Source organism: Gopherus evgoodei, chromosome 4 (assembly GCF_007399415.2).
Source record: "Gopherus evgoodei ecotype Sinaloan lineage chromosome 4, rGopEvg1_v1.p, whole genome shotgun sequence".
Taxonomy (NCBI): Eukaryota; Metazoa; Chordata; order Testudines; family Testudinidae; genus Gopherus; species Gopherus evgoodei.
Genome location: NC_044325.1, coordinates 59,626,160 through 59,649,860, shown reverse-complemented (window position 1 = coordinate 59,649,860; position 23,701 = coordinate 59,626,160). Strand labels below are relative to the sequence as shown.

The 23,701-nt window shown below is 41.5% G+C and overlaps 1 protein-coding gene and 1 pseudogene across 6 annotated transcripts in view; one reads left to right on the top strand and one right to left on the bottom strand.

Moving 5' to 3' along the window:
• The window catches only part of LOC115650046 (neuroendocrine protein 7B2), a 99,771-nt gene that overhangs the window by 37,625 nt on the left and 38,445 nt on the right, over window positions 1–23,701 (bottom strand). For 4 of the 6 annotated variants that reach the window (XM_030559401.1, XM_030559398.1, XM_030559399.1 and 1 more), the window contains 3 exons: window positions 22,182–22,290; window positions 21,574–21,721; window positions 18,472–21,074 (listed from right to left, as the gene is read on the bottom strand). In XM_030559401.1, the coding sequence (XP_030415261.1) occupies window positions 19,513–21,074; window positions 21,574–21,721; window positions 22,182–22,290 (1,819 nt within the window). In that variant the 3' untranslated portion in view covers window positions 18,472–19,512. Of the gene's footprint in view, window positions 1–8,873; window positions 9,107–10,154; window positions 10,272–10,425; window positions 21,075–21,573; window positions 21,722–22,181; window positions 22,291–23,701 lie in introns of those variants that run through there. The other 2 variants (XM_030559403.1, XM_030559402.1) reach the window with 2 other exon arrangements.
• LOC115650047 overlaps window positions 1–23,701 on the top strand; it is a 45,890-nt pseudogene that overhangs the window by 8,680 nt on the left and 13,509 nt on the right.

The following is a 23,701-nucleotide window of genomic DNA, read 5'->3' as shown; positions in this document are numbered from 1 at the left end:
AATGGGCATGAATGCCAGAACATAAAAGAGAGTTCATTAATTCAAAGCATCTTATGACATCAGCTTCAGTGCTGAAATATTTTAACCCATTGAAAGACATCAAACATTCCACAGGTGCCTCAAAAGGAGGGCTGGGAGCTGTACTATTTCAGTGTCATGGAACTGACTGGTTGCCAGCCTTGTATGCATCTAGGGCTACGAGAAGCCTAGAGATGAAGTGCACACAAATTGAAAAAAAAAAAATACTAGGTCAAAGCAGAAACTGATCACCAACTACTGACTGCCATACACACACACAAAAGACTTGGAGAAATACTATCCAGGATACACAAAACATGAATGTATAATATGACCCTGGAGTTCCAACGTGGAAGTCACTTAATAATGGCAGACACAGTCTCAAGACAATATGTTCCATCTCATAACACACAGCCTGATGAAATTGAACAAGCAGTAAACGTACAAATGAACATGATAAAAGGGTCATGTGCGTATCTTCAAGCATAAGGGATGAACTGGACACAGAAACAGCTAAAGATGAAAAGCTGCAGGCAGTGATACAAGCTATATTTAAAGGAGAGGGGGAAAATATCAGCACTTCCCGTCTGCCCGTTCCCACTATAAAAATGAGCTTTCAGTGATCTCAGGATTGCTTTTGAGGGGACAGATCACAGTTCCCACAGTGATGAGCAGGAAAATATTGGAATGAATGCATGAAGAGAACAGAGACTGGCCAAATTAAAAAGGAGAGCTAGAAAAGTTATATTCTAGTCACAGATGAATAGCGACATTAAAGAAGTGTTGAGTTGGGGGAGAACATATCAGAAGTACAGAGATTCCCAGCAGAAAGAATCAATGATACCACATTAACAACCTGCAACTCCATGGGACAAAGTCAGAAATCACATGTTCCACCTGGGAAGACATAATCTCCTTATAATGGACTACTTGATCCATTTCCCAGAAGTAGTCACACTTGAAGATGTCACAGCAGCAACAGTTGTCAGGCACATTAAATCTGTATTGTACGTCATGCAATTCCAAGAATAGTAATAACTGACAACGTTCCGCAGTTCAAGAATAGGGATTTCCTGGACTTTGCTAAAATGTACAACTTTCATCATGAGACATCTAGTCCAAGATTCCTCAAACCAATGGATTAACTCAGTGTTTCCCAAATTTGGGACGCCGCTTGTGCAGGGAAAGCCCCTGGCAGGCCGGGCTGGTTTGCGTACCTGCCACGTCCGCAGGTCCGGCTGATCGCGGCTCCCACTGGCCACGGTTCGCTGCTCCAGGCCAATGGGAGCTGCGGGAAACAGCGGCCAGTACATCCCTCGGCCTGCGCCGCTTTCAGCAGCTCCCATTGGCCTGGAGCAGAGAACTGCGGCCAGTGGGAGCTGCAATTGGCCGGACCTGCGTACATGGCAGATACACAAATTGGCCCGGCCTGCCAAGAGCTTTCCCTACGCAAGTGGTGTCTCAATTTTGGGAAACACTGGATTAGCTGAATGTGGAGTATATAGAGAGAGAAGAACTTGCTCAAAAAAAAAAAAAGCCATGAATGTAAGTGAAGATCCATATTTAGCACTACTCAACTACACAGCTACACCTGCTGAACTGTGAAAAGTCATCCACTGCACTACTCTGCAACATATGTATAAATACTCAAATACCAGATACGGGACAAAAACGAATTATGACTAAGGAGTCTGTGATAGTGATGAAAAGACCGGGACAGTACATACACAGACAAAATATTACAAGAAAGGAGAAAGACCTCTTTCACAGTTAAAAGACAAAGACTGAGTGAGACTTTGTCAAGATGGGTGCTGGCCACGCAAAGCTACAGTGATCAAAGAGGAGTCACCTTGCTCAAACTCTGTGACCACAGATGAAAGCAAAATCTTATCAAGAAATTGTAAACATCTTCTTAAAAACACCTGAAAACTTGGCCAAGATAAGTGAAATAAGAGAAGACATACAAGGTGAAAACAATTCACAAAGTGACCCTGTTACTGACAATGGGTCTAAACTGTCTGCTATAGACAAGGAGTCCCCTAAAAGGGTTTGCAGTACAGCAGATCAGAAAGGTTGCTGAAATGCCCTAAGAGACTGATCAATATATGTTAAGGTTGTGCTAAAGCAACCTGAAGGGTTGTTAAATTAGTTATTGTATTTGTTATAGTTTGTTAGTTTAAATTAATACTGTTTTAGTTCAATCAGCAATTCAGAAAGGGATCTAAAAAAAAGAGAAGATGTGTTGTTGAATAAGTTCTCTGGGAAGTGTGGAGATGCCACACTTCCTGCACACTCTTCATGCAGTCTTTAGAACTTCCTGTGACACGCTCCCTGTTGGGACTAGAAACAAAGAAGCCCAGGTCAGGACAGTTGTAGGCTGCAGCTACACAGAGGAGTAGACGTTTGTTACCTTATTCCGTAAATAGTTTCTGTTCATAATAAAGAGTTTATATAAGAGTCTTTTCATCATAAATATACTACATTGCCATCCAATTTACAAGTTCTCAGCCATTTTGATGTTCCTTTAATATTAAACTTTTCCTATTTATATTCAGGTGACTCTCCCCCATTTAGCTACAGGTGGGTTTTTGTTTTTTTTAATTGTTTAGATTGCTGCACAATCATGACCAACAGCAATAGTAACTGGGAACTCATAGGCGTGCTCTTTAGGATATTCACTATGTATTCTAAAAATTCACCTACATACTATAATTTCCCCCACAGCTCAGTCAAAAGCCATTGATTGACCAGGCAAGTCTTAGCAATTTTTTTTTAAATTAAGGCAGCTTTAATTGCATCATTTTAAAAACAAACTAAGATCCTATATAGAACTGAGAGAAGATTGGAATTTCTGTCTTGAAGGAAATTCTGGTATTTTCATTTGTTTTCATCCCAAAATGGGACAGTCAAAATATAAAAAGAAAAAAATTGTGGAATTAAAAGATCTGGACAATTTAAATTCAGGTATGTCAAAATGTTTTGTTTTGAGTCAATTTGATATTAAAGCACATCTGCCTAAGGTGCCATGGTGGTCATGGGAGTTGTGGTTTGAGTGCCTTACGGCCTCATTTCTCACTATGAGACAGGCTTCCTGCTTGAAATACATTTCCCATTTTGCTTTTTCTGCAAAATGTCTGCTGGCTAGCTGACTGACTGATTGACTTTACTCAGAAGTTTAGAATGTCAGAAATAAATTGGCAATGATGGATTAGCTGGCAGACTGCAAGAAAAATGGTCAAAGGTGCGACTTTTCACATGGATGGGGGGGTGCACGCACGCGCGCGTGTGTAAAAATATATATCTACTCCTATCTGTAAATGGAGTGCTACAAATCAGTAGTAGTCTTGATTTAAATAAGAATCAATATTAACACAAAATTAGCATACATATATTAGTGTCCATTCAGTGACTGAATAAATAAAATTTCCTAGCGTGCATGACAGTACACTGTGTTATTTGCCAAGCTATTTGGTCAGTCCTCTGTTGTCATTACTTCTTCCTTTGAAGTATAGTCCCCTTTCAACAGCTATAATGAAATCAAGAAGATTCTCCAAAACTGATGTAACACCATAGTATGGCTGGCAGGTGGTATTCTAGGATTAACATGACCATTTCACCACTAGAAAGAACTAAGTATATTACATTAGCAATATAGTAAGTTTCCACCATCACATTACAATTACACACTGGGATCTCCTACAAAGCACAATATTTCGAACACACCTAATTACTATACTAAAACTAAAAACTGTTTTCCTAAAAACTAATGACACTAATAGAAAACAAGACCCATAATGCTGTTCTTCCCCAAATAGAAAGCATAGATATAAAAATATTATAAAATGATATATTCTTAATTACTGAATCAGTAATTGGTGTTCAAACTGCTGAAAACTACGTTAATACAATGTAAAAACTGCACAAATAAAATCACTACCAGGAACACAATCCATGGCAATGTTAACTTGGTTGAATTGCACATCCTCTACTTCATTACTTGCATTTAAAAACAAAAACATTGCATAAGACTTATTAAGCTTTTCATTTTTTAAAAAGCAAAACCAGAAAATCCTATGTATGCGCAATATGGCCAAGTTAATTTTGTGGATGGAACCTTAATTTGCCATAAATTTCTCTGATGCAGGCTTTTTTACTTGGTATTATCTGAATCACATATCTGAATCAACAGATCACCAAAAACAAACATCTCCTCTCCCCCAGAAAAAAACAAAACAACAAAAGTAAAGGCTTGATAATTATCTAACACATTTTACCAGAAGAAATGTTTGACAGGAATATCTGGCTTTAAACATACATTTTAAATGTGAATGATATTGTTCATCTTAAGAGCATTTGTTGTGTTTGCAAAAGAACAAATGAACCAGTAATGTCTATTTTAGCCATTTTAACGAAAATTAAAAATGACATGGCAACCTGGGCAGCAGTGACCATGAGAAGATCGAGTTCAGGATCCTGACAAAAGAAAGCAGAGCAGCAGAATACGGACCCTGGGCTTCAGAAAAGCAGACTTTGACTCCCTCAGGGGACTGATGGGCAGGATCCCCTGGAAGACTAATATGAGAGGGAAAGGAGTCTAGGAGAGCTGGCTGTATTTTAAAGAAGCCTTATTGACGGTGCAGGAACAAACCATCCCAAAGTGCAGAAAGAATAGCAAATATGGCAGGTAACCAGCTTGGCTTAACAGAGAAATCTTCGGTGAGCTTAAACACAAAAAGGAAACTTACAAGAAGTGGAAAGCTTGGACATATGACTAGGGAGGAGTATAAAAATATTGCTTGAGTATGCAGGGAAGGCCAAAGCACAATTGGAGTTGCAGCTAGCAAGGGATGTGAAGGGTAACAAGAAGGCTTTCTGCAGGTATGTTAGAAACAAGAAGGTAGTCAGGGAAAGTGTGAGACCCTTGCTGAACGGGGGAGGCAACCTAGTGACAGATGATGTGGATAAAGCTGAAATATTCAATGCTTTTTTTGCCTCAGTCTTCACAGACAAGGTCAGCTCTCACACTGCTGCACTGGGCAGCACAATATGGGGAGGAGGTGAACAGCCCTCAGTGGTGAAAGAACAGGTTAAGGACTATTTAGAAAAGCTGGATATGCACAAGTCCTTCGGTCCAGATCTAATGCATCCAACGGCGCTGAGGGAGTTGACAGATGTGACTGCAGAGCCATTGGCCATTATCTTTGAAAACTTGTGGCAATCGGGGGAGTCCCTGACAATTGGAAAAAGGCAAATACAGTACCCATCTTTAAAAAATGGAAGAAGGAGAATCCGGGGAACTACAGACCAGTCAACCTCACCTCAGTCCCTGGAAAAATCATGGAGCAGGTCCTCAAGGAACACATTTTGAAGCACTTGGAGGAAAGGAAGGTGATCAGGAACAGTCAACATGGATTCACCAAGGGCAAGTCATTCCTGACCAACCTGACTGCCTTCTATGATGAGATAACTGGCTCTGTGGATATGGGGAAACCAGTGAAAGTGATATGTCTTGACATTAGCAAAGCTTTTGATATGGTCTCCCATGGTATTCTTGCCAGCAAGTTAAGAGTATGGATTGGATGAATGCACTATAAGGTGGATAGAAAGCTGGCTAGATTGTTGGGCTCAACGGGTTGTGATCAATGGCTCTATGCCTAGCTGGCAGCCAGTATCAAGTAGAGTGCCCCAGGGGTCAATTCTGTGGCCGGTTTTATTCAACATCTTCATTAATGCTCTGGATGATGGGATGGACTGCACCCTCAGCAAGTTCATGGATGACACCAAAATGGGGGGAGAGGTAGATATGCTGGAAGGTAGGGCTAGGGTCCAGAGTGACCTAGGCAAATTGGAGGATTGAGCCAAAATAAATCTGATGATGTTCAACAAGGATAAGTGCAGAGTCCTGCACTTAGGATGGAAGAATCCCATGCACTGCTACAGGCTGGGGACCAACTTGCTAAGCGGCAGTTCTGCAGAAAAAGAACAGGGATTACAGTGAATGAGAAGCTGGATATGAGTCAACAATGTGTCCTTGTTGCTAAGAAGGCTAATGGCATATTGGGCTGGATTACTAGAAGCATTGCCAGCAGATGGAGGGAAGTGTTTATTCCCCTCTATTTGGCACTGTTGAGGCCACATCTGGAGTATTGTGTCCAGTTTTGCTCTTCCCTTTCCCTCCAGATAGGATGTGAACAAATTGGAGAGTCCAGCAAAGGGCAACAAAAATGATTAGAGGGCTGGGGTGCATGACTTACGAGGAGAGGCTGAGGAAACTGGGCTTGTTTTGTCTGCATAAGAGAAGAGTGAGGGGGAGATTTGACAGCAGCCTTCAACTACCTGAAGGGAGGTTCCAAAGAGGATAGAGCTAGGCTGTTCTCAACAGTGGCAGATGACAGAAAAAGAAGCAATGGTCTCAAGTTGCAGTGCGGGAGGTCTAGGTTAGATATTAAGAAAAATTATTTCACTAGGAGGGTGGTGAAGCACTGGAATGGGTTACCTAGGGAGGCGGTGGAATCTCCATCCTTAGAGGTTTTTAAAGCCCGGCTTGACAAAGCCCTGACTGGGATGATTTAGTTGGGGTTGGTCCTGCTTTGAGCAGAGGGTTGAGCGAAATGACCTCCTGAGGTCTTGCCCAACCCTAGTCTTCTACGAGCTTGGAATTTTGAAGTTAATATGAAATACTAAGTTTCACTAACTGTGCTGCAAGACCAAACTGCCTAGCTAACCTATAAGGAATTTTAAATGGGATGTGGAAAAGAAAGACAGACAATGGGTTTGTGACTTTTTTATTTTACTCTTTCTGATGTATAAAGAAGAAACAAAATCTTGAAAGAATTCGTACACACATTAGAAATTCAAGACTTGTCTACCCTATTCTCACTTGAAGTCTCTATGGATGACTAGAGAACTGGTTTAATATCACCAGTACACAAAGTGAAATCTGAACAATTGGGAGAAGGGGTTTTTAGTCGGTCAGTTTTAAACTAGTTGTTTTTGTTAATACCTGTTTAATTCAAAGGTGGTGGCAAACAGTTGGGAAGAAAAATGTCCTTGTTAAAAATACAAACTTCATCATCCCTGTAATTAAGGGCTAAAACACTCCAGTCCTCTGGTTGTCCAAGTAGAGGAGAGACTTGTTTTTCCTCAAATTTCAGCAAAATACAAGTATGGAAAAAAACAACAAAACACACAAACAAAACCACCAAAAACAACAACATAAAAAAGTAACAGTTCACCTCCACATCTTTCAGGTGCTGTGAATACATCATAAAGAAGCAAAAAAAAGTGACAATCCCAATTTCCCCTATCATTCCCTATTACAAATTATTTAAGTGGTTTGGAAAACTACAAGTTGCCATGAAAATTTCACTAGCAGAGATACAAATGAGAGGTCTACAGGGCCTGTTACAAGTGCACAATTAAATTATTTCTTCTCAGCCCCTATCCATCCAACCATACGTCATCTGTTTGACTAGGGGATTCCTTTTAAATATGGGTGACAAGGAGTCATCATGGAAAAAATAGTTATATTCAGCCCGGGCTGGCACCAGCACAGCAAGCAGGTGCTTGGCGGGGCGGGGAATAGAAGAAGTGGCTGAAGAATGAAGTGGCGGCAAAGTGCCGCCGATCGCGGCCTTTTTTTTTTTTTTTTTTTTGCGCCGCTTGGGGCAGCAAAAATGCTGAAGCTCGCCCTGTATTCAGCATTTTTGGCAAAAAATAGCATCAAACTATGGTAGAACACTTACTTTTGGCCTAATTGAGTGAGAGCACATTTTGTTGCCACAATCAAAGCCTTATTTTTCCACTAGCTCATCAAACCACATACTAATGTGTCTTTATTAATAAGGGCTAGTCTATGTTAAATATATTTGACCATTAATTATGCACTCTGATGAAAAAACAATTATGTTACAGCACAAATCTTCATAATTTTATAGTGCTATTGTATTTAAAATTCTTTAAAATATCTTGCCTCTTATAAAACAAACCCTTGAGCCAGATGTTTCGGACAGTTTGCACAGTTAAAGAAAATTATGATTCAAATGAAACTTCTCACCCAAATCAGCTCAGAAATGTAGGCCAAACCCTTTGAAAAGGAACAAATGCCAAGTTCTGCTCTTCATGACAAACACTGTGGAGCTGCAGGTCAGGATCCTCAGCCCCAACCAGCCCAGGTGTCCATGCAATAGGTTTTGGCCACTACCTCAGGATATGGAGGAGAATGGTGAATGTGGCCTGCTGCTCCCCAATACACAGGGTTATGGTTGACTCACTTCACACTATATGGAAACCCACTCTCCATGCCCACAGCCCACCTTTCTAGGGTGAATTGCACAGAACTCCAACCAACACAGGAAAAGTCCACCTGCATAAGGTCTCTTGTTTTTATCTTGCTTGTCACTGCAGAAAGTTGTAAGCTGTTTTGGGCCATATGTGCCCGTGTAGAGAGCACCAGAATTTGGTCCTACAGAATGAATTTGCTTCACACAAAAACATAGCAACAAATAGACAGGAGATTATGCCAGAAACTCCCTTTTTCAGCCATTGTAGATAAGATATCACCAAGACAACATTACTTGGTGTCCAAAGCAGGTGCACACAAACCGCCACATTCTCCTCTTGTCAATGCAATCTATAGGTTAGCACCACTGTTAGTCTCAAAAGAAAGGGTAATTACAAAACGGAGGCTAGATTTAGGGATTTAAATCAAGGAACAATAAAGGCCCAGATTGGAGAACTGCATAGTATATGACTTTTCCAAGTCTACCAGAACATTTGCATACACATAAAACAATTGTTCACAGCCTAAGGGAATGAAAAGAAACATAAAATAATGCAACGTAGAAAATAACTACCTTCAATGCTCTGTGGACCCACTAGATTCATAGCCTGGTGTGCTGGATATTCTACTCGGGGTCTGGCAATGCCTAATTGTTCCATAACCCCATGAAGGAGTCTCTGAATATCTGCTTCGGAAACTTTATCTGGGGTCCTAGGACTGTGACTAGAAGCCAAAGCCAATCCAAATGCTAGCAAAAATACCATGTTATAAAGCAACGTAGTTGTCATTCTGATGGCCATTTTTAACCTGTGAAAATAAAATACATTAAATAAATGATAAAGTGAGTAAAATACTGACTGCGTATCTCAAAGAACTTGTTAGGTCAGGTTCCATTATCAGCTAAAAGAATTTTACAAACAGGGAGGTATAATTTTGGGGGAGAAAACTGTGGGAGTCAGTAAACTTAATTTCTGCATAGCATTGATTCATAGCATTTATTAATGACCTTTCTGCCATGATAAAACAAAATGGACCCACTGATTCACTTGGAAAACTGAAGGGTTAAAAATTAGCTAGGTAAAGTGAGAATGCATGGTTCTTCCTTCTCCCCTGTTTTAATTTGGTATTTTAAAGTATGTCATACATGTAAGGTGGGAATACTAGGAATTGCTCAGTTTTGTGCTTTGCTTTTCAAACTTTACTCTTCCACTTGCTCTAAGAAATGAAATACTCCCAGTTTTTTTTAAAAATGGGTTGTATAACATTTTTATCTCCCTCACAGATTGACAACCCATCACACAGGCTTCCTCTCTCTCTTCATTTTTCCCCATCTAGAACAAACAGGCTTCATTTATTCCACTTGAATAGGTTTCACCAAATGGCTGCTCTGCCCGCATGAGACAGGCACAGAATCCAGTAACGTCATTCTCTTTATAAGACTACGTTTTAAACAACCTGCTTGTCCTTTTTGGTCAGCTGCTGTCATAGGAAAATAGATTTATCAGTGTATTGGTTATGTTAATAAAAGTCTATATTATATACTTGTCCTGGTTTTCCAAACCAGAGACTTAAAGATCTTGTTTCTCCCTTTATGGTATTTTCCCCCTAATATAATAATGTACAGTAAAATGGCTTTGAGCCCTGAGGTAATAATGGCAGAGAAATCCCACCTAAAAAAAATTGGAAAGAGAGAAGAGAGATTCTCTTCCTCCCTCTGTATGGCTCCAGAATGCCCCACATCTCTGCTCTGTCACTTGATCTCCCGATCTTCACCCCTCTCACTAGCAACAACCTTGGGCATTTGAAAGAAAAACGGATCCTTTCAGGCTACTAGATAGATAAGGGGTAAATCTACCTTCCTCCTGTGTCTGTCTGTCACGCACGCACAGCCTGTGCCCTTCCTCTCCGACCCCAGTGGAATCCTAAACTTATAACGCCCCCGAAAGCCCTCGCGGATTATTCCCTGTGCGCAGCGGTAACCACATCCGCAGGGCTGAGCAGCATCGGGGTAGGAAACACCTGCCCGTCCCCCACGCCCCACCCAGCCCTTTCAGCCCGCTCCTCTGCCTGCAAGCAGCCATGGGGGCCGCCCCGGCTGAGGCACAGGCGAGATGCGCGGCACTCACCGCCCGGCGCTGGGGAAGGCAGCTCTCGCTGGGCAGATGTGGGGTGGCACCGGCTGACTGAGGCGCCGAGCAGAAGGAGGCGGTGGCCTGTGCTGTGACCATTCATGCGCAGTCCCAGCCCCCTTCCCCCGCCTTGCCTGGTCCCTGGAGGGAAGGTTGTCATGTCAGCAGCATCCATTTCAGCGAGAAGCTGCCGCACAGGGACATAGCAGGGCCAATCGGCTCCCTCGACACACACAGGGCAGCCTAGGCACCAAGCACCCTCTGTATACACCACACTATGTGTGGGTCATGCAGGCCAGACATACAAGAGCTGACCTCCCCCAGTTACCCACACAACACAGTGAAGTGTGCATATAGTTCATATATACACCCACACACAATGTGCATTCATTGTCACACACATACCACACACACACCGACTGCATGGAGCAAACAACACAAACCAGTCTGTGAAAATCTGGAGATAGGTAACATATCCATGACATGAAGCAAAAAAAAAAAGTTAGATGCATTATACAACAGGCTATTTCTTGATTAGTACCAAAGGAAATGGCAGAAACCCAAGATTACTTGAATCTTAACTGGAAAAATCAGAGTAGATCTCAGTCCTGCAGTGGGGAGGGAGTACATGGTGTGATTGAGAGTTTTCCACAGCCAATTTATGTGGGTCTATAGTATTTTGCATGTAATGACATTAAATGTTATGTGAAATTAGTGCATTAATTCTAATAGAATCCTACAAAACTCCATGTGAAATGGAAAATTTGAGGGAGAATGGTAATTTGGCAGAGTGAATGTAGAAGCGTCCTTATATTTGTGGAGTATTCTGGATTTTGAGATAAGAAAGGCCTTTGGGGTGATGGAGGGTATTATCGTAGCCCCTAGAGCCTTCTCTGAAGGTCTTTATTTGCCTGGCCAGCTACCACCCCTTGATGGCTACCTTAGACTAGCTGAGAGCATGAAACAATGTTGCCACAGGCAAAGACTCTGGCAGTTGAGTTGTGAAGGTTTATGCCACTCAGCCTCCATAACTGGAGGCACGGCATGAATAGCATACCAAGATGTTTTGCCGTACTTCCATTGACTTATTTTAATTTTCTTTTGGGGGCAGGTTGTGTTGTATGGAGGGTCCTATCTTTCCCCTAAGGAAGCATGGGGGAATTTGGTTCAGTTCACAAACCTTCTCACAGGTGGTGAGGTAGGCATCTACATCTCCCTCCCTCCTGGAATGAGGCCAACAATTTAGCCCCTATTGTCCCTGCAAGATAGACACTCCAATGGTCTCTCCCCACTTACCCTTCTCTGTTGTCTCTCATTCCTCTGCTTCTCTGTGTGCAGTTCAAGTTGTTGCTGCTCTTCATTATCCTTTTTCCTTTTCCCACTCTCCGCTAGTAACCAGGGGCTCAATCTCCAGACTCTGCTTCTCTACATAGAGCCTCTCTGCACCTAGCTTTAGCCTTTGCCACTCCAATGTCAGAGTTCAGGAACTGGCCCATGCAGATATCCGGCTGCTGTGGCTAGTAGCTACTGTTCTTGGGCTCTCTTAGACTCCTGCCTGGGTGCTGACCTCAGCTCTAGGCCCAATCATCCTGCTTCAGCCATGCAATTAGCTGTGCCTTAACTTCACAGTGCTTAGCCCTCTCACCCACACAGTTCAGCAGTGTCCTTCTTAGGGAGGTGGGTATAGGCCATTTTCTTGCTATTTCCTCTGTTTTTAGTGCTGCAAGTCACTTATTGCAAAATATGCTTGGTACATTAAGTAACTAGCCTTTGCTTCCAGTCACATATCCACAGGGTCTAGTCCAGTGGAGGTTCCCAAACTTTAATAACCTGTGAACCCCTTTCACTAAAATGTCAAGTCTCACGAACTCCCTCCTAAAACTGAATATTTCCAGAGATTTTCTCCTTTACCTGAGTATAAACTATAAAAGCAGTGATCTTGGAAATATGAAATTTGTTTATGACATGCTTATTTCATATTATTTATTATTTATCATTACAGTATTTTTATTACATTATGAAAACGGCAACACTCTTCCAAGAACTCATTTTGCATGACTTTGAATAAGCCTGTTATAAGACAAGGCTCCTATGTTTCATCAAACAGTATCAGATGTGAAACAGCATGAAGATATTTAAGAAGCCAACTCAAAGAGTTCTTCCTACACAAGCATTCAGATTTTGAGCAGTCCAGGCAAACAACGCATGTTACAACAAAGCTTAAACTTGTTCTTCATAATAATGTTTAAAAACAATAGTAGCTGCCTATTTTAAAAACAGCAAAAAAATATCCATCCCCCTTTCCATTTCTTATAAGGAGTCTTAAAGTTTAAATCTCCTCAGTGTGATAGATCTGCTTGCTTTGATCTGCTTAGTTCTTGGAAGTCCAGGGGCTCCAGGCTGCTGGCCCAGTGCTGCCTGGGGTCCCCAGGGACAGGTCTGTCTGCCATTAGAGATTTCCCCCCCCCCAAGGGCCCCCTGTAACATTTCACGAACCCATTTGGGAACCACTGATATAGTCTATATCTCAGCCTGTCACCAGTCTCTTGGGAGTGATCCCTTTAACGTGTCAGGCTCCAAGAACCTACACTGTTCTATAGGTGCAGGACTGGGGCCTCCAAGACTCAGACTGGATCTTTGGTGCCAGAGATCCTTGTTTCTCTCTGTGGCTCCCTGCAGTTAATCCAGACTCCTGCAGGAGGGTTATGCTGTACCCCTTCAATGCTCCCAGTATTTACAGCGACACAAGCAGCCATTCCAAAACAAGGTAACTATTTATCAGTCACCCAGCACACTGAACCTGGAAGTCCTTAGGTTAGCAAAGAGAGGCAGCAGTTATGCCACAGCCCATCCAATCCAAGCTGCGGTGGACTCCATCCCTCACTTTGGCTCCTTGGTCCCTTCCAGCTTCCAGCCTCTTCCAGAAGCCTATTCTTTATCGTCCCCTGGTCACAGTTCAGTCCTTTTCTCCCCTAGGTTGGGCCATATTGAGTTCACATTTCCCCCCTTCTCCCCACCTCTAAGCTTCCTGTTATTATCATCAGCAGCAGCGATCCCTCGATTCAAGGATGATCTCTACCACGGATTTACATATGAGGCCTGTGATGACTCAGGTATCTGATCCTGGAACCACAGATCTGCTGGCAGTAGGAACAGACATTTCCCTGGCGGGCCAGCTGCCTGCTGGGAAAAATTTCTCTTTTTTCTTCCTTCTCTCTCTTTTCAGCTTTGAAGGCAAGGTGCTTCTCCTGGAAGCGGGTCACTGCCTGTTGGAGGACGTGGCACCATTGGGATCGGTTGGTGGCTTACTCCTCCCAGCTTGTGATGTCCACATCAGTTTTCTTGAGATATGCTACAAAGGCACACTGAAAGAGTTTCCTCTGACAATCACGGGATTTCTGACCATGTGTGAGCTGAGAGTCAAGGAGTTGTTTTGGGAGGCAAGAGTCTGGCATCTGCACACAATATCCAGCCCAGCAGAAATGGTGCATGAAGATCATTGCTTCAATGCTGGTGACTTTGGCTTCACTGAGGATGCTGGTGTTAGTGCAGCAATCTTCCCACTTGATGTGAAGAATCTTCTGGAGGCATCATTGGTGGTACCTCTCCAGCCTCGAGGACCCGTCGATAGATCACTCAGGTTTCACATCCATAAAGGAGTGTAGGAATAACAATTGTCTTATACACCTGGATCTTGGTGTCCTGCCGTAGATCCTGTTATTGACTGTCAATTCGTAAATCATTGGAGCTTGCATTGTCTCTTTGGATCCCTTGTTGATCTGGATCGGTTTCAGCCAGTTCCTTAACAACTCAAAGGAAGATCTCATTCATTCCCCCTTGACTGCCCTGTCAGCAGCACCATTTAGGGAGGGCAGGGGTGCACCTGCCCACCCTCCCAGAGTTTTGTACCAGAAGTCTGCTTGTAGCCCATGCCCCAGACCCAGCCAGAGCTCTTACCTGCAGCACAGTGCAGCAAGGTCCCCTCCTCCAGAAGCTGGGGTTCTCCAGCTACTGCCACTGTGGTCAGTTCCCTCTGCTGAGCTAGCTCACCCACTATGCCTGCTTGTCTGCCTCCACCAATCAGCTGCTGAGATGATACAGAGTGACTTAACTGGCCTGGGGCAAAGAGAAGGGGGTTGGTCCCTGGGAGGGGCAATGACCAGGGCCACTGCAGGTGGGGAGGGGGTCAGTCAGCATGGGAGCAGGAGCACAGGGGCCCCAGTGGTGGTGGTGGGAAGAACACAGGGAGCACAGGGCCCCCAGGCTTGGGGAGAGGGAAGGCGAGTCATTCTCCAGGAAAAGAGAGAGGTGAGGGCATACAGCTGGCCCCTGAGGCAGGGAGTAATGAGTGTGAGAGGAGCAGCTGAGGGGGAACAGTTCCTGGGGCAAGGACCCTCAGGGGATGGGGAGCTAGGAGCAGGTAAGTGGATCTTGGAGTCAGTTTACCCTCATAGACTTTAAGGTCAGAAGGGATCATTATGATCATCTAGTCTGACCTCTCAAAGAAGCAGGGAGCACTCCCTACTTCTCTTTGAGAAGACACTCAGGCTAGACCTTTCTGGTCAAGAGCCATCATGGCCAACAGTGGTTGAAGCTTCAAGGACAGGTGTGTGTCCATGCTGTGCTTCAACTTCTGCCAGCAGGTGCTGAGCTTGTGGGGGATGAAGGCTGTGCTACTGGCCAATACAAAGACTAACCTGTAATCCACTGACATCCTACACCCAGGTAAGCCCCCTTCAGCTACCACCAGTGGGCATCTCAACAGCTGACTAATGTTACAGTAGCCCCTAAAGACCTTAATCAGTAGTCCTCCATTGTGCTAGACACCATACCACCATTAAGGTGGCCCAATTCCAGCCCCACAGATCTCAATCTAATCCTTATAATTCCCTATGGTAGGCAGGCAGACAGGCAAGTATAATTATTCCCATTTTACAGCAATAGGAATCAAGGCACAGCATCCAAACAGAAAATTTGTTTGCTTTCTACACGGCTTGTGATCCAGAGTGAAAATTTTCTTGATTATGAGAAACTGAAAATAATTGCAGATTCACAAAGCACCTAATTTTGGTGATCTGGATAGAGAAATCAAAGTTGCCAAGAAGCACATTGCGCATGCACACACACAAGTACTTCAATTTTTGAATTCTGGAATGTTCTCAAAGACTTACCAAGGGGTTACCAGCCTGCTGTGTATTGTAGATAGTGGGGTGAACCATCCAGTTTCTACAGCATCAAATGAGAGGTACTTTTCTGTGCTCAAGAGTGTAAAGGACTACTTAAGATCCACAATGGGAGATAAGCGACTTGCTAATTTTAGCCTAAGTGCCTGTGAATGTGAAGCTTCAAACACTTAGATATCAACAAGACCATTGACAGTCTTGTCAAGATGAGACCACAGAATTATCCATTGTTTTAGCTCGTCTGAAGTGTTATTTGTTTTCAATAATTTATTTACCTTTAAACATATCTGGAACAGTCTAATTCTTCTCTTCACAATTTGGAAGATAAGCCATTTAAAAATTGCAGGAGTAAAAAGATTTTAAGCAGATTTTATTTCTCTGCTAAAGATAGTGTACGAAGTATCAAAGCTGTGTTTCTGATATCTATGTTAAGGCTCTAAAATGGATACCTCGAGGCTTGGGATTAAGAATATCTTGCTGTATTATCTCCTGATTGTTCTAAACTGAAGTTTAAATTTAGAGTTTTCCAGTACCTAAGTAGCCTCTGGAATCACAGTTAAAGTTGCCCCTGTACCAAAATCTGAAATGGCACAGAGAGCAAACAATCCTTTTTCCCCCACCAGGCAGCAATACAATGTGTAGAAAACTGAAGTACACAAACTTGTAAAAGTATCATAAAAAATTCCCACTTCACCACATCTGGGTTTTATCATCTTCAGTGTGCCAAATACAGTTTAATGGCACCTAGCAAAGCAATAAATTGCCCGTAAGCAGCATCTGGCTGAGTAGGACACAGAAAAGGCCTAGAGCTAGATAAAGCAAAAGAGGCTGGGAGAAACAACCATATTTGTGGCAAATTTGAATATCTGTCCCTTTGAATGTGCAGGTACCAGATTTGTTACATGTAGCCAGGATATTGCAACTCTTTTAAAAATCTATCCAGAAACAGAAAAAGCTGGCACTTTACCAAATGTCCTTCAATGGCTGCCTGTGAGTCTGAGTGAAATCTAAGGCCTGGTCTACTTTGGGGGGGGGGGGGGGTTCGATCTAAGATACGCAACTTCAGCTACGAGAATAGCGTAGCTGAAGTCGACATATCTTAGATCAAATTAAAGTTACTTACGTCATGTCCTTGCAGCGCTGGATCAATGGCTGCCGCTCCCCAGTCGACTTTGCTTCCACCTCTCACACTGCTGGAGTTCAGTCGTCAACGGGAGAGCGATTTATCGCGTCTACACTACACATGATAAATTGATCCCCGATAGATCGATCGCCGATCTGGGCAATTAAAAACACTAAGCAGGCTAGTGCTAGCTGACTCAGGTTGAGGGGTGGTTTAACTGCAGTGTAGACATTTGGGCTCAGGTTGGAGCCCATGCTCTCGGACCCTGTATGGTGGGACAGTCCTGTAGCTCAGGCTGCAGTCTGAACTTGAACATCTACACTGCAGTAAAACAACCACTTAAGCCTGAGTCCCTTAGCCTGAGGGCTTGTCTACATCACAAAGTTGCAGCGCTGGTGAGGGGTTACAGCGCTGCAACTTAGGAGGTGTACACATCTGCAGGGCATCACCAGCGCTGCAACTCCGTTTGCAGCGCTGGCCGTACTCCCGTTTTGTTTCGGGTGTAGAGGATCCAGCGCTGGTAATCAAGTGTAGACACTTACCAGCGCTTTTCTTGACCTCCGTGGAATAAGCAGGTATCCCAGCATACCTGAGGAAGCCTCTGGTAATCAAGCTGGTCTCCTTCCCCGGTTTGCTCTCGCGTTCCCCGAACAAGCAGGTCTCCTTCCCTGCGGTTTGCAGGGTGGTTCGGGGAACGCGAGAGCAAACCGCGGCGAAGCTGGTCTCCTTCCCCGGTTTGCTCTCGCGTTCCCCGAACAAGCAGGTCTCCTTCCCTGCGGTTTGCAGGGTGGTTCGGGGAACGCGAGAGCAAACCGCGGCAAAGCTGGTCTCCTTCCCCGGTTTGCTCTCGCGTTCCCCGAACCCCCCTTGAAGCCGCCCAACAGCACTGCAGTATGGCCACATCTAACACCACTTGCAGCGCTGGTTGCTGTAAGTGTGGCCACTCTGCAGCGCTGGCCCTATACAGCTGTGCTAATACAGCAGTAACAACCAGCGCTGCAAAATTTTAGATGTAGACATACCCTGAGTCAGTTAGCACAGGCCAACCCTGTGTGTCTAACTGGGGTGCAGACATACCCTAAGAAGTTGAGGGCTCTGTAGGCTAGAACTCAAGGGCCTGAAACTTAGGTACTTGACTATATACTTCTTGGCCCATAGCTTTCTCTTGCACTTGTGAGTACTTATTTGTGCTCCAGCCATTTTGCTATAAAGAGTGTGCTGCTAGGGCAGTCAATATAAAGGCTATTTAGCTTTGGACCTCACTCCTCTCCATAAGCTAAAAGAGCCCAAATCTGTTGAAGTTTAGAACACAGTGAGAAGCATATCTATTCTCCCTGGCTTTGAAAGAGAGCACAGCATTAGGAGAATGAGGACTTTTCATGGCCTATTTTCTGTAGGCTTTTGGTGGTCAGAGGTTTGGTGAAAATGATGGAGTTGTAAAAATTGTGTTTTTAAGTATAGTCAAGAGGATGTAGAGCCCTGTATAGGACTAAAAAGAAAAAAAAAAGAGTACAAACTATGACAATGTCTCAAATGTCCTTAGTCTTTTTTTCTATAGAACACGAAATCAGTGTGATAGAAAGAAGATTCACAAACAATGGACAAAAAAGGCTTTTAGACTCAAAGCCAAGCACATAGCAAAATCTCTTAAATTCTGCCAGCAAACAAGCTACACATACGGAAATCAGTAATGGAAAAGTTTCAAGTTTTTACTCTTAAATAATTTTACAACAAATATGACAGACGTAAACAGTTTTAATGCTAAGACAGATGTAAACATCTGTTTGTGCAAATGAACTTTTAACAGTATGGCTTTTTACTTTTGTCTTCCATTATTTCAGTGACAGTGTTCTTTAATCTACTTTTGCATCATATGATTAGCTACATAAAATTGCTCCAGAAAAAAATTAATAGCCTCATACATGCTATTAACTTAACATTATTTTACAGCTTGACGCAAATGAAGATAGGTAAACAGAACACACCCATGCTGCCAAGTGTACTGTACAAACATTTTTAATACTTCAGTATCTAATTGCATATTTGTTTTCCATATGCTCAACCATTTCTCCAATTTGTGTGCACGCATGCTTAGATGGGCGCATTTTTTGTCTATGCAGATATATTCCTATCTAGTGGGAAAAATGCCACAGGTACCCCGACTTACACCAAAAGCAATATATACCCTGGCCAGACAGGAATTGGAGCAGTAGTGAAGTCTATACTGATACTGATGTTTGAACACTGACAAGTCTCTTTTTGACTGTAGTGTTTTAACACATTTAGAGAATTAAGACAAGTACAGCAAATGGAAAAGTTTCACGTTTTGATGGTCAGCAATAAGCCATTTTGCTTTTGGATGTGTTGGTTTTGTTTTTAAATATCTAACAATTGTCTCTTAAAGAAATACTACTACTCTTTTGACTGGAAGCAGCAAGATTTTGAAATGCTTCAGGCTTGCCTGTTATTTCTAAAAAGATCTGACTCAGGTGTCTGAGATAGCGATATATAACCTATTGTAACTTATTTGTAAAAGTTTTTAAACTAGATTTTTCTAATTTTTAAAAATCTAGTCAAAATTAAAATGAGCAGCTGACTAGTAATCATAAGAAGCTAAAGTAAATGGAAAAATAAAGAGAATAAAGTTTACTTGTACAATTTAAAAAGAAAAAAAATCCTATTTTACAAAAAAGCAGAACTAAGAATCTCATACAGACAATTTTCTCAAAGAATGTTAAGGTAGTTCTAGAACAATTAAGTCAATAGTCAAATTAGTACTTATAAGTCTACAGGTTTAGCAGTTGGCAGGAGTTTTGCTTTTGATATTGGATTCTTTGGAGATCCCCTGTATCGAGACTTTTCTTTTCCTGCAGCACTTTTCCTGAGGGTACTTTTATCTGGTGTAGCAATCGGAATGTTTATACTCAAGTTCATTTTTACAGCAGGTTTCAGTGCTTCATGATTGGTTAGATCTTCTAGAACAGATTTTGATGGGTTACCAATAGTCACTTTCTGTTTGCAGATTCTAACTGTTTTCACAGAAGCATCAGCCTGCTCTAGTGGATTTATCAATTTTGAAGATTTGCATGCCAAGTCTAGCTCAGATGATGTAGAAACTTGTGTGTGTGTAGTTTCACAATAGAGCAATGAAACTGTGGAATTCTTTGAGAACTTTTCTGTACAGGAGGATAGTGCAGTATCATAGCTTACTGATTTAACAAGAGCAGAACAAACATCACCAGGTTTTGCCAACTTACAGCTTACAGATTGTCTGTTAGAGTCTAAGAGGGAGTTTATCCTTCTTACAGACTGGCGGACAGGAGTACGTTGAAACTTAAGAGGTGGTTTAGTTTTGCTTGCAGAACATGGATCATTTAATGAAAGTTTGTTGAACCAGTGTACATGGTCAGAAACCTTTCCACGGTCAGAAACTGCTAAAGTTTTAGGTACAGTATTACCATAACCTCCAGTCTGCAAGTTCTGTTTGCCAGGTCTGTTTCTAGACTCCAACAACTTTGAGACAGGGAGCTCCCTGGCAGCAGGAGGCTCAGTATTATCTTTTTCTGAATTACAGGACTTCAGCTCGTAATCTTCAGCAACTCTTTCTGATTGTTCCAGTTCCTCACCCTGTTTTCTTCTGAGGGAATCTATTTTCTTTAGATTATCTTTTGAATAACTGTTCTGAAAAGTCAATCTGTCCTCTTTGGACATTACCTGAGGCATACTAAATTCTGGTTCATCTTCTATGCCCGATTTCTGTGTGTGAAGTTCAATCTCGATAGGATTTTGGAAGCAGTTTTCCTCCACAACCTTGATTTCATCTTTACTTGATTGATATTTGTTAGTGGCATAAGATTTATTAGCAAACTGGTTAAACTGATCCTTGGATTTTTCAGCTGCAGTTTCAACAAGGTCCTTCTCTGGACTAACCCCTGTCAGACAGGGAGTTTCAGTTGACTTTTCTTCTATTAAATCTGATACAGAAGACTTTGCATCATCTATTAAATTTTGAAGATTGCTTCCAGATTCAGAAAATGCTTTTTTAATTTTAAATAATGTTTCTGTAGTCAAGTTATTCTCATCCTCCCTTAGACTATTATCTTGCTTATGATTTGCAGTAGTGGACCTGAAGTCATCTGGAATGGCAGGTGGCTTTCCAACTACAAGAACAGGTTCTGAAAAACAGCCTTCTGTTTCAAGATATCCCATCAGACTTGCCTCATTGTTGCTGGTGCCATGAGAATCTGTAATACTGGGTCCATTCCAAGACATTCGGTAATTTGCTTTATCACATTTTGGAGTTAGCAAGTTCTCCTCCGACTTGCTCATTATTTGTGAACCTTGAAATAAGTTTGATAGAATTATTTGTTTAAAATATTGGTTAGCCTTAGTATTCATAGAACATTAACTAAACCAGACAAAAAACTCTTGCCGATAACTCAAGTTATTAAAAAAACATTAAGAGTTTAAAGGCCATGCTATTTACTGAAATTGAGACATATTATTTTCTTTCAAAGAGATGAAAGTCCTTCATAAACAGGTTACAATATTAAAGAGAGCAATTAGGTTCAATTGTCAAAGAAGCAAGGCATACATACTGCAAATATTTGTTTTTATAGATTAAAAAAACAGTCTCTAAATAGCTAATATAAATTATCTGTTGCTTCCTAAGAACCTTTAATATTGTCTAACTGCTTTTCACTTTATCAGCTCACTTTCAGTGCTTTCAATAACTAAAGATATCAAAACAATCATTAGGCTTTTAAGCTATCCTTCCCCCCACAAAAATACAAGCTCTCTTTTTTTAGTTATATTCAGCAAGTATTGCAAGACATTTACCTTTATTTGAGAATTTTTCACTGACACATGTGCTGAAAAGTGTATCTGTCTTTACACATTCAACTCTGTTTTCCAAGTCATGTTGACTTGCAAGTCGCCGGCCAATATTTTCAGATCCTTTACCAACTGGACATCCAGTTAAAACATTCTTAGGGGGGAGGAAAAAAAGAAAACTAATCTTAATCTTTTTAAAAAGCTGAACATGGGGAAGTCATTTACATCTTCTATTACTTTCTAGGCCTTTTTCATTTTGACATCTACAATTCAGGAAATACTTTTCCAATTTGCAGCAACTGCTAAAAGTGAACTTCTTAAATATTAATTAAAAATTATTTTAGTAAGTTAGACCTGGTTTTACAGTTCTGGACCGTATAGTATACGGAACTCTCTACACTTGTCCTTAAATATGACTTGGTCTTTCTTGAAAATAATACATGTCCTAAAAAGGTTTTCAAACTTTTGTCTTTAGCAGATCCCTAAAAAAAATTTCCAATAGAGGTGCAAACTCCTTTGGAATTCTTAGGCTTAGTCTGCAGACCACAGGCGGAAAACCACTGCCATAGAATAAGCTACAAGAAAGATTAATAGGATAGTAGAAGTGTACTTACTATATCTTTGCTGCTTTTTCCCAGACTAAATTTCAGACGTAATGACCTGCGAACCATTTCTTTTCGGCTAATCTTTGGAGAGAAGCAACCAGTTTTTCCTGATTCAACTCTGAAAAGTTGATTTATTTATTTTTTTAAAAAGTGCATGGAAAGATAAATTCAGTATATTCCTTTCTTTACAATTTATATTCTTCTACATCCTTTATTTTTAACTTTTAGTGCAATAGTGCTCTGCAGTAGTGCTTCACAGAAAGAAATCTGGTAAGCATAAATAAAATAATTTAAAATACTAAAAAAAAAGGACCAATAAGGTTCTATTTAAAATACTGTGTAAAGTTCTGACACTAACAAGGTGATGCTCAAGAAATTGAACAAGTACAAAGAGCAAATAGAGTAATACAAAAAACTCCAAGATCTTTATTAGGGCTGTCAAGCGATTAAAAATGTTAATTGTGCTGATAAATAGAATACCATTTATTTTAAATATTTGTGGATGTTTACTATATTTTCAAATATATTAATTTCAATTACAACACAGAATACAAAATGTACAGTGCTCAGTTTATATTTTTTATTACAAATATTTGCACTGTAAAAAACAAAAAAATTGTATTTTTCAATTCACCTCATACAAGTACTGTAGTGCAATCTCTATCATGAAAGTTCAACTTACAAATGTAGAATTATGTACAGAAAAACTCCATTCAGAAATAAAACAATGTAAAAACTTTAGAGTCTACAAGTCCACTCAGTTCTACTTCTTGGTCTGCCAATCATTCACACAAACAAATGCTGCTTCTTGTTTACAATGTCACCTGAAAGTGAGAACAGGCATTCGCATGGCACTTTTGTAGCGGCGTTGCACAGTATTTATGTGCCAGATGCACTAAAGCAGGGGTTGGCACCTTTCAGAAGTGGTGCGCTGAGTCTTCATTTATTCACTCTAATGTAAAGGTTTCGCTTGCCAGTAATACATTTTAACATTTTTAGAAGGTCTCTTTCTATAAGTCTATAATGTATAACTAAACTATTGTTGTATGTAAAGTAAGTAAGATTTTTAAAATGTTTAAGAAACTTCATTTAAAATTAAATTAAAATGCCAAGCCCCCCGGACCGGTGGCCAGGATCCAGGAAGTGTGAGTGCCACTGAAAATCAGCTTGTGTGCCGCCTTCGGCATGCATGCCATAGGTTGCCTATCCCTGCGCTGAAGATTCATATGTCCCTTCATGTTTCAACCACCATTCCAGAGGACATGCTTCCATGCTGATGATGGGTTCTGCTTGATAATCCAAAGCAGTGCGGACTGACACATGTTCATTTTGCATCATCTGAGTCAGATGCTACCAGCAGAAAGTTAAATTTTCTTTTTTGATGGTTTGGGTTCTGTAATTACCACATCAGAGCGTTGCTCTTTTAAGACTTCTGAAAGCATGCTCCATACCTTGTCCCTCTCAGATTTTGGATGATATTCAGATTTTTAAACCTGGGGTCGAGTGCTGTAGCTATTTTTAGAAATCTC